Source organism: Argopecten irradians, chromosome 9 (assembly GCF_041381155.1).
Source record: "Argopecten irradians isolate NY chromosome 9, Ai_NY, whole genome shotgun sequence".
NCBI classification, from domain to species: domain Eukaryota; kingdom Metazoa; phylum Mollusca; class Bivalvia; order Pectinida; family Pectinidae; genus Argopecten; species Argopecten irradians.
The window spans coordinates 20,693,452-20,705,674 of record NC_091142.1 but is presented as its reverse complement, the minus strand read 5'-3'; the positions used below and the strand labels follow the sequence as shown (position 1 = coordinate 20,705,674).

General features: G+C 34.9%; 1 protein-coding gene across 2 annotated transcripts; it reads left to right on the top strand.

Moving 5' to 3' along the window:
- Positions 1-293: 293 nt before the first annotated feature.
- Positions 294-8,112, top strand: LOC138331749 (uncharacterized). 2 transcript variants are annotated; one of them, XM_069279513.1, is made up of 7 exons: positions 294-589; positions 1,637-1,765; positions 2,695-2,855; positions 3,919-4,274; positions 6,316-6,380; positions 6,955-7,128; positions 7,452-7,636. In XM_069279513.1, the coding sequence occupies exons 1-7, from the start codon at positions 396-398 to the stop codon at positions 7,495-7,497; spliced, it is 1,125 nt and encodes a 374-aa protein (XP_069135614.1). In that variant the 5' UTR covers positions 294-395; the 3' UTR covers positions 7,498-7,636. The 2 variants fall into 2 exon arrangements, with proteins under 2 accessions (XP_069135614.1, XP_069135613.1); XM_069279512.1 differs by having other exon boundaries at positions 297-589; positions 6,955-8,112.
- The last annotated feature ends 4,111 nt before the right edge of the window (positions 8,113-12,223 follow it).

Here is a 12,223-nt window from a genome sequence, read left to right as displayed (position 1 = left end):
TAGCGCGGATGGTAGTAATTCACTTATGTTTAAGCGTTATGCGGATCCAATGTATTAGACAACACCAGAGCATGCGCAGTTCAGCATTTTTTGCTGCGGAAAACTTTCATCACATGCTTCTTTTGATTTTATAGTTGATTAATCCACATTGACATGTGTCCAGATTATATACATACATATATATGACCGGTATTCTCTCTTTACATTCATTGCAGTATAAAATAAATGATTGATTTCCTTATTGTACTTATCTGTATAAGAGGGAATACCCTAGCCTTTTTGTGTTTCTGTTATAATACGTTTGTATCATAACGCACTTTCCTGCAGAAATGATGCTAGACGTTTAGAGGTGTCATCAACTTGGACTTATATGGGAGTGGACGGTGTCCTTTGAAATGGAAGGCTTCGATAGTGAACAAAAGAGTGAAGGACCTGAAAATGGTCTGAGAACTGACATGGGACCCCCAAATGAACTGACAAGTCAAAAAGGTTTGAGTCCTATTGGGGAACCTTCCGGTGATGATGTATTCTCGGCGACGCTTCCAGATCCTTCGATTCTACATGAGGAAATTGCATCTGGCACAAACGGGTACGTTCTGATATAATATAGATTGGAGGCCTAGGCATATCCATCCTAGAGCATAACAGTTAATTTAGTCCTTTAATGTACGTCAAAGAGTCGTATAATGCTACATTGTGGTAGACCGTGTGGCTTTGAAGTCGGGCGTCTCTCTCTATTGTCTTCAAATATAGCTTTTGCAGGCTTGTGGTTGGTTAGATATTCTCACTGAATATTTTAGTATGCGATAATCCAGGGCTAGATATAACACAATGATACTAACCGCTGGGATATCGAGGATGGAGTATATCGTGTCATAGTGTTTTATTTAAGTGTTTGGTAAAATGTAGTTAGCATTGGGATATCCAGTTAGCGCATAACCAGGTTAACTAGCATTGGAATGACGATTTAGCTACTGACCAAATTAAATAGGCACTGCTAAACCGCGTTATCTACTGACCAGGTTAACTAGAATTGATATGTCGAGTTAGCTATTGACCAGGTTAACTAGCTTTGACATTTCGAATTATATATTGAACAAGGTAACTAGCATTGCCATACCGAGTTAGCTGTTGACAGGTTAAGTAGCATTGCCATGTCTTGTTGATAAGACATTATCTCCGCAAATCAAATTATTGTTATACGACCTAAAAGCACATTTGCAGTGAACAAAGACCCCATAACATGTATAAAGCACTATGGAGAAATTAATGACGAAGACTATCAAACGACATATCATATGTTTTCTGGCGTTGATCTGGGGTTTGTATTTCATATACGATCATGTTATTAACCTATTTGCGGGGTTTGGATTTCGTGTTACTCTGATTCCTCTAAATCAAATGGCGTAAGTTTTACAAATGTTATCATTGCAATTAACTTTGAATATAAAAATCGGTGAGAGCGGTGCCACTTTCGATAGGGTTCATCGCAAACAATACCCAGACGATGGTACGATAATGTAGCAATTGTTTAACTAGTATTTTGAATCCATGAATATAGGAAAATTACAAATATAACTTTCTCCTAAAGATACCATTAAGCGTGTAGTACTCACACATGACTACATACTTTTAGAGTAGTACCAAAGAAAAGGAAATCCGACCGGAATATACCGAAGTCAAGTGTACGAAGTCGGACTTGGCGTCAAAGACAGAAGGAACTGGATCCGGAGGGCTTCAAAGAGAAGGAACGAGAAAGAACAAGGTAAAGATGTAAGATACTATGGCGGAATGTCGGCAATGATTTACGTGCTTCGAATAAATTTAGTTATATTGCCCTCGAAAGCGAAAGTTATAGTTTAAAATATATTTCTTGTATGGTAGACGATGTTTCCCTTAATTGATGCCGATGGAAACATAATTTCAAATCAGCAACGAGAAAAGGAAGAACTTATCTACTCCATTATTAATCAGCTTAATTTTAGTTGGAAAGTCCGCCATTATGCATAGTCTCGCCGGTAAGTGTGTCATATTGATAATCTGTAGCGACCATTAGTGTAACAAGACCGGGTTCACGGAGCCAAGACAAACTTACTGAAGTAATGTTTAAATTGTTTTGGTATTCTGCGTACATATCAAACTCGAGTCTGCTACACATGCATACAAAAAATGTATAACCTTGTTCACCTGTGCGATATGATCGAGGTCATCGTGCCAAATGACGGACTTTCTTGCTAAATCACAGCGGATTGAAACGTAGATCAGTATCCCTGTGTGGCTTTATTTGAAATACCGCATTGTCAGAATATATGATTTCGTTCTTTTATAATGGGAATAATTCACGTAGCACGTGATACCCGATAACGCTTGTGCGGGACTATTATTCTATTGGTGATAGATTGACGTTAAAACATGATATCCCGCGTAGCCCTTTGTAATATTTACGCTGAAATGACGTTATCGCGCGGCCGGCCACCCGCTAACGTTATTTCAGCGGAAATATTACAAAGGGCTACGTTCCATCACCACTGGAGATATACAAATGCCATCGGGTACCATGTGGAATTATCTCCATTGATATAATCTATGACATTTATCGTCAATTTTCCAATGCATGTAACACAAGATTGAAGATTTGAAACAAAACACTAGACTGGAAGATTTTTACTTCAGTAGTTTTTGGTTTTGTTTCAGGAAACGTAGAGCTAAGCAAACCGTAAAACCCTCTAAGGAAACACAAACAGATATTTCAGTTTCACAATACGAGCTTCTGGTAAAAGTGGTTCCAGCGACTGATTCCCCAGGTAGATACAAACCAGCAGATACGGTGGATGGAGTTCATTTAGGGAATGAAGGTAATACGGCTCATTTTGGAAATTGCACTAATGAATGCAAATTAAGGAAATGCACTTCAAATAAAAACGATACACATAATTCCGTCTTGTGACATCAATAGTTGCAACAATAGTTGAATACGCAGTTTCGTTGCAAACAATCATTTTTAATAGTCACCATATAAAATGTAACACATTGAACAAAATTCACAATTGTATGTATAACATCTTTAGAACTTTAGAAAAATACAATATCGACAAATGGTATCTGTATACCAACTTTTTTCGCGTATTCTGCGTGCAAATATATAATGCGAAAATCAATCGCCGCAAAATCGGTCGGATGATCCGCAAATCTTCCTAAACAGAATCCGATAACTAATTCGCGAAATGAAGTCGTCGCGAAAAAAAATCCATTAATTTACATTAATCTACACTGATAAACAGTACGGTGGTCTGTTGTACATGTGTCCTGTGATATCATTGTTCTGTAAATCTACTGACATACATCGAACGTCTAATCACGGAACTAAATTCGCGATACAGAGTTAGCTAAAGTATAGGTTCTACTTTACATGTACTTAACCATTATCACGATTTCGTTAATTGGCATGCAAAAATAAGTAGGATTACTATATAATTTTTACGCTGATATGGATTTTGTTTTTGTTTTTTTTGGTTATTGTTTTTTTCTCCAAATCAAAGTAAACTGCAAGGTGTTTGTAAATGATGTTGTTAGTCATGATTATGGTTTCATGGCGTAATGCGACAATTTCATATTAAAAAGTGTGCTATTTTATATATTTCTTGCAATATTTGTCTTTGTGACCTGTCATTCATATTTGTTTTATTGGTATCAAGGGTCGGATGCTTATAATTCCTACACAGCATTGATAATTATCGGTGAAGAAGTAATAGCTATCTGTACGTTTCGTTGTGTGCTTATTTCATGGATCATTAATCTAGCTTTAGCAGAAATATGATATTACTGGTTATAGCTTGGAAATATAACCGCGTTAGAAAACATGATTTCTCTTGAATTCATATACAGTAGTGTATATCATGAACTATTTATTCTTTTTAGATTTCACGCCGGACGTTGTTGGCGAAATGTGCTCTGATCAGTCCAGATCTTCTTCTAAAATGACGGATTGTAATGGCGACATACAAAAACATTTAGATCCAGTTAATATCCAAGTAGGATATGACAGCCAGATTATTTCTAGTCCGAGATCGGTATCCCCTCTTACGGTTTCAAGTGAGATTTCTTTTACCAGCGCAGACAATGCAGTGCTTACATCGTTCCTGGAAAACAAATTTACAACTCTACTAGATGATGGTTCGAGCACGGGCAAGACAAATGCTACTGACCTGGAAGGGGTAATGTCATCAACTTCTGCCGTTCGAGGAGTCAACCTTAAATCGGTCCCGAAACACCAGGTAATGGCTTAATACATTAATGTATATATATAAAGTTAAAGTATGGATTTGAGGGATGTAGTATTTTTTTCGTTTTCAGAAACATTTTATTCCTCGTTGCGAAGTTGACCGATACGTTCAAAGGCTTTCATTTGACTAAAACAATGGTCGTTGTATTTCAACAGTGTCTGAGCAAACAACTGAATTCTTGCCATTATGTTCGACTTGTTTTCTGGTGCGAGAAAAAAACTTTCCGGCATGTAAATACCCAATTGCAGGTGCGTGAAAGCTTCTAAGTTTGTGCATGCTCGAAATGACTAGCACAAGAATGTTTTTTTGCACAAATGCAAAATATAAGGAGCTAGTAAATTAATTGATTTTTATACATTTTCAATACAGTAAAGGTATATTAATGCGAATTCACTGATACAAATATACTTAGATACTCCTTCCGAACATAATAACTCCAGGAACGCTTGTCCATACAGACTAAAATTCCGACCGATCTCATTGCTGATCAGTTTTTAATAATGTAAACTTGTCACGAACGGCCCTTATCTAACTATCTAATCCAGATATTATACCTCACCGATGAATCACAGTCGCTGATTGGTCGAGCGTTAGACCGTTGAACGACGAAATTAGTAATATTCTTATCATAATGATAAAAAACACATATAACACAATTACACTCGATGTAATGTTTATATGATGTAACATGCTATAGGGAGTTGATTTGGGCTGAAAGATACGGTAGGTCTAACTTATGATTTAACAATAACTATAAGCCCAACAGTTTTTAAGCAAACAACTTAATTCTAGCCACTATATTAGACTTGTAGTCTGGCGCGAGAAAAACTTTTTTTCGGAATAATAAACAATTATTGTCCTGACAGTAGGGAGACATGACACTTAGTTTACATTTATAATAATGTCTGCGATTAGTTGAAATACTGCAATACATCACATGACAGGGAAATAAACATCGTATGCGTATATTCATGCGGGAAATGGATTCAGTATTTCCCTGGAACGGATGTCCCGTGGTGACCGCCCATCTCTCACACGTATTCATCTCCCCTTCCGTTTGTTCAACACTGATGGACTAAGTGTAAAACAACCATTTTTACTAATCGCGTTTCGGTATAATAAAGAGTTTATGTTCCTGTTGGCAGCGTGATATGAAGTTTTCTACTCAAAGGCCGACGGAAATATGGACCGATTGGCAGGTGTAATATAGCCACGCCTCGTACTCGCAAATGCACCTGTACCTGTTCCATGTGGGCGCAAACATCGTAGTATTATTCATCTTGATTTACAGTAATACAAACCTGTATAAATCGGAAACCTGACTATCTGTCTAAATATGCTATTCCGGGTAAACTCACTTGAATTAGTCTCGTTACACTAAATAATGCGGGTGGTTATTCTGTCTGGTCTGATGTGTAGAACTCGTCTTAATCCATTCATATACGATGATCTCTTTCTCTAGATCTATAATATAGCTAGAAATTTACATAAAGTAACAAAACAAGTTCATTTACGTTTAGGTTCTGGCAGATGTTACATATATGAATTGTAATTTGTATATGAATAGCTAGGGAGAACCAGGAGTAACCGTATAACTTCTTTAACTCGAACGTCAAGGGACCTGGGTAGAAGGGTACAGGGTATTTACATCATTATGGGTGGGTTGTAAACAATTAAAAACTTTGATTTTAAACTATGTCAAAACTATGTAAATGTGTAAATGACATTTTGATTCAACATTTGATTATTTATGAAAGTGAGTTTTCATAGTTACAATACAAGTACGCCGGGATACACCGAAATCTGGATTCGACTAATTAATCTTATAGATAATAATCTCTTGACAAGCATATCAACCATTGTAGCTCCAAACTACAAGTTACAAACACGTTCATGAAATTATATACCTTTTGGTTTTTACTTTTTGACTATATGTGTTTCTATCAATTCAGGCGCTAAATTATTATGTCTGAATTGGATTTAATCACATATTATTATCATGTATGAGTAATTTGTAAATTATACTTTTCAGAACTATGTAAAAGCCGATAGGGTGAATAAAAATAATCCCTCCAATATGGATATCCTACAAAACAGGTAAACGGTGTATATATATTCCGTATATCATTTGTATATTGAAGAACTTAATTTGAAATACCGGGGTTGTTTTCTTGCCTTTATGGCTTTCATAAATGGAGTATAAATGATTTAACAGTTTCTCAATATATTTTTGCATCACATATTCGTTATTATACTGTTAAATGTACTGTTTAACAATGCCGAAAGAAATTGTGAACATACCAGCCCCTCGAATATAACCGCCTATATGCGATTAATGTATTGTATTTTGAAATAAGTTAAAGTTAAGAAAGAATTGAATATGTACCATTTTGACGGATAGAAACAAGATAGACAAATGTTGTTGTTTTTTTTTCTACAAATAAGTAAAGTCAGGTCCATATAATGTTATAAATTCTTGACAAATACAACTGATTTTCAGTGTAGAAATACGAAAATCCTATATTTAAACGAAATAAGTACATAATGCATAAATTCGTTATTTTTTTCGGAAGATGTTTCGATATGATTGAACAATTTCTTATTTAATCATGCACAAGCAACGGATCATCTTAAGAATAACTGATAAAATTTTGGTTTCTTTTTTCGATAGAATATCCCAGTCTGAGAGTGATGAACTACGATATGCTCCACACATACGCTGTCTCTTTTCACGTCCTGAGTTAAACGAAGACTTCATGGAAGTTCAGTGTAATATCCTAGACATTCAAACGTTCCAAAACGACATTTACATTGTGGTTGGATTTAGGCCAAAGCTTTACAAAGGGTGTGAACACAAAATATGTAAAGCCGAGAAAATTAGGGAGTGGAGTAACTCTCCCAATCTCGTAACAAGTATGTCTATTTCACCAGATAGTGGTGCAATTTGGTACACACGAAAAGATAACTCTGTATCAAAACTATTACATAGCGACGATAAAGAAATGTTTTTAACAAATTTGCCTCCAAAACTGCTTTTGATAGAATCATCAAATGGAAAAGAAACCCTTTACTTAGTCCAAAATAACAGACTTAAAATACTTGACGAGAATGGAAAAAGGTCCGGTCTGCATACCCATATGCTTTCTCATTTTGATGATTTTATCCCAGGCTCATTGACAAAGGATGCAGTGTATGGAAGGTATTTGGCCACTAGAAGAGACATAAGTAGAAGCAGAAGTGCAATATTGATTGATTCATCGACAGAACGAAAGACGATTACCATTCCAACTGCACAAGTCGAAATTGCAAGTGGATGTTTTGATTACAATGGCGACATCATTTTAGGGACTTCTGCAGGAATATTCGTGTTGTCTGGCTCTAATTTTGCTTTTAAGCAATGTATTTCTTACCCAATAGGTCCAACTCGAGTGTTATGCCTACAAAATGGTAACATCATGGCATTTGATACAGATAACAATATATACTCATTCAAGAAAGACGGATTATGAGTATTTGCTGATTCTAACATCAGGATCTAAGAAGATAGTTTTGTAACAAACAGTGATAACGATGACGATAGTTCAGACGACTTGCATTGAAGTATCAATATGACAATATAATCGTTGTATAATGGTTATACTAATAGTTATGATTAGTTTTATTTATCTAGAGTTTTCTTTCTTTATCCTAAGTTATTCTATTAAAACAATATTCGTATGAGGTTGAGTGTGTCATTTCAGTGCCGAATAGTTGTGAAGCATGGAGGCAAAACAAGGTAATTTAAGCAGCACTATACTATTTTATTATATAAATAGAGGTTACACAATGATTGGTTGTTGGATATTGAATTTATTCCACACTAGTGAGTTATTTTTTAAAAGTTACAAAAGACACGAGCTTTAGTGAAATATGCAAAAAGGTGTAGTAATATTTTTATCAGCAAAAAGACACTAATCCGTATTCAAAAGTCATAGTTTGATGAAGAATCCATCGATATCAAATTCCTCTAATTGGGAACATCTTTAGGGTTAAATGATACTCATTTAATATCTTTTTAAAATCTTCATAGTGTCGGACTACATGTATACACGTAAAAGCATTCGCACGACACGGCATCGCCTATTTCCCGCCAGATAATCATCAAGCCATATTACCATCAACACTAAGTTCGTTTCAAACACGTTAAATCTACGAAACTCATCAGTAGAATTCTTGTCCGTCAAGATGTATTATTAATACTAAATGTCAATTTAACATGTATGAAAACGTCACGTATTTTGACACAACGACCACGACGCAAACACTTTCCAACAGCAGTTTTGGACGTCAAGCGGCGATCTAGCTGCAATATTGTAGCTCAAAAGACTTTAGACAGAAAATTGTGTCGTCCGAAAGGTATAGTAGGCCGGGTACGTATATTTGTTCTAGCGGCGATCACAACATAGAATGACGTCATTTGATTATTGATGACGTTGACAATGATGACGTGACACTGAGAAATAATTAGTTCGGTCAAAGTTCACCAGCCAATCAGAATGCGTACAGAGTTTATACCACGTGTGGTATAAACAATATTGTTAATCAACAGCTGCAGTGTTTATTCAATGTCCTGAGAGTTAAATAACACCACCTATTGTGGTACGAATGTTGTTAATACCCCTCCTTATTTGATACCAGCGGCAAAACAGACGACGATGCATCAAAGACTGTAGTTTCTGGATAGCCACTCCGACGATTTTTGGTTTAATTATTTAAGTGGGGTGCTGAAGCCCCTCCAAATCCAGTCGTCACGATTGCTAGTATTTTAGTAATCAAATAGATACAGTATTTAATTTATTTATTAAGACAAAACATTTCAAATTTGTTTTCTTATAAATTAGTGGTGAAATCCACAACGAGGACAATCGAGCGACGTCATAATTGATCATGACTTCAGTATTATACCTGTGATAATAGTTTTATTACACCTGTATCTTTACGATATTTATGACATAAGCATATTTTATGGAGCAGAACGGCGTCATTTAAGTGATATACGGCTCAGGTTATGAAAAAATGACTCTTTTTAAAAGACTAAAATGGAGAAATGCGAAAAAAAATATATTTGTTAATTAATTCGCGAAATTTTACACGCGGACGAAATTCAACAACTATACAGCATTGCCAATAGTATTATTATGTTTTTTCTAATGTTGTGTCTGTTTACATAATATTGTTTCTGTGATGTTTTGTGCAATATATCATTTTGTGATACTTGTATATTCGCATTAAGGCAGTAAGGTTTGGAATTGTAGAGTTGGGATATTTTCTCCGCGCCGCATGCATCCGACCTGTAATGAACCGAGTATATAGAAAATTATATCTTTGAATTATCCTTTTTCACACAGACTACATTAGAGTCATTTCCCCAATACACTAGCTTTATGCGCAGTAAAATACCATTGCCTAAAATGAAAAAAATGATACAATGAACTGAAGTTTTATAGACGTTCTCCCTTTCAAACTGTATATACTTTATGATCTATGGTATTCTGTAAAGCAACGCGAACTTTCCTTGAGACCTCCATTATCCATGGAATAATGCAAAAGGCAAATATTATTGAACATCAATCATGAGAAATTGGATAGTGTATATGATAAATTAATGATCTTGTTTAATTTCATTTGTATTAGTATGATGAACCACTCATAAAACTCTTCTGAAAGCAAAGTATTTAATTTTACATTTAACCATTGCTTATTATATCCTGTAATTGCTAATCTTTTTTTTTGATGATTGATGTATGAGTTAACAATATAAGGAGTACATTTGACTTTCACCGTTCATACCGTCTCATATTAAACCATTTTTAACTACTCTTACATACACTGGCGGCGTAATTTTTTTTTCTTATTTAAATAATCATCATCTCATCAGAATCTGGGTTGAGCACAATATAACTGCTCGAAAAAGCGAAAGTAACTCCTTTTAAATTTCGAGCTTAGTCTTAAGCATCTTTAAGACACATGAGCACACAGTATTAGATTGGTCGTACTAGTGACGGTGCCTTGATTTTGCCAATATTGTTATTGTTATGAATTATTACCCTTAGACAAACGGGCGTCCCTTTCCGGATAACTCATATCAGGCCGATGCTAAAGCCCCTCTCATTAATTATTTAATGTGTAGTGCGGAGAAAAGCTCCCTCACACATCAGTCTCAACAGAAAATTAACACGTAAATAGAGGATCTTACATGAGTGACTTTGTAATTTGAAAATTATTAAATGAGTTCCGATAATGTGATGTCTCACGAACCTTTTGGCCAGTGGCATATCAAATTATTGAACGACTTTAAAATTTCATATTACGTATCCACGATTGCAAGATTATATTTATCACATGATGAATATTTAATATATTTATTCAGACAAAACTTTCAAATTCGTTTCTATATAATTAGTGGTGAAATCAACCGAGACAATCCGTGCGACGTCATAATTTGATCATGACTTTCAGTATTACCTGTGATAATAGTGTTTATACACATGTATCTTACGATAGTTATGACATAATCATATTTATATGACTGATCGGGTGATTCGGGTCAGTTATGTGATATACGGGTCAGTAATGAAAAAATGACGCTTTTTAAAAGACTACAATGGTGAATTGCGAAAGATAAACACACATAATTAATTCGCGAAATTTTACACTATACAGCGAAATTTTTTTTTTCAACAACTATACAGCATTGCAATAGTTTGTTATGCTTTTGGTTCTTTTTGTGCTGTTTACCTTTGGTTCCTGTAATTAACATTTAATGAACTTGTATAATTCGCGAGGCTTAATTTGTAGAGTTTGGATAATTTCTCCGCACCGCACCCGACTGTAATAAAAACCAGTGTCTTTGGACTACATTCTATAGTTTCACCGACTATCATTTGTCACCGGCTGACTATAGAGAGTCATTTCCCCCCAATACACTAGCTGTAGCTGCAGTGAAACTAACCATACAGAATTGCAAAAAATGTATAATGTAAAAGAAGTTTTATACGTTATCCCTTTACAAAAACTGCTTATTAATACCTTTGGATCTATGGATTTCTTGTAAAGCAATTACGAACTTTCCTGGTGACCTCCATTGTCCATGGAATCTGTGAAAAAAGGCAAATATTATTGAAAATCAATCATGTGAATGGGATAGTGAATATGAAACTATTGACCTTGTTTTATTTCATTTGTAGTAAGTATGATGAACCACGCATAACTCTCTGAAACAAAGTATGTAATTTTACTTTTAACCATTGCTTATTATCTCCTGTAATTGCTAATCTTTTATTTTTGATGATTGATGTATGAGTTAAACAATATAGGAGTACATTGTTTCACCGTTTCATACCGTCTCATATTAAACGATTTTGTATCTCTAACCATATATGGCTGAAAATGTAGTTTGAGAACTAGTAACTTATCATCACTTCAGAATCAGGTTCGAGAGAAATAATGTCGAACAAACGGCAAATTCTTTCTAAATTAGCTTGGTTTAATCTTAGACCCATCGCAAAAGTACTAAGATTTTCGTAATATGAGTTCCTTGAATTTTGCAATGAATATTGGTTTTGTTATAGTATATTTACCCTGTGAGACAAATCGGCTCCCATGTCGGATACACTCGTGCCGATTTTTGGTTAAGATATTTTGTGTGGTAGTGTGCTGAAGCCCTCTTCAACAGCTCATATCACGTAAATTCATTGAACGTAATTTGAAAATTTCATAATGTGATGTCTCACGAACCTTTCGGCCAGTGGCATTATCAAATTATTGAACGACTTGTATCCAATTGCAAATTATTATATTATCACATGATAAGTATTTAATATATTTATTAAGACAAAACTTTCAAATTTGTTTCTATATAATTAGTGGTGAAATCAACCGAGACAATCCGTGCGACGTCA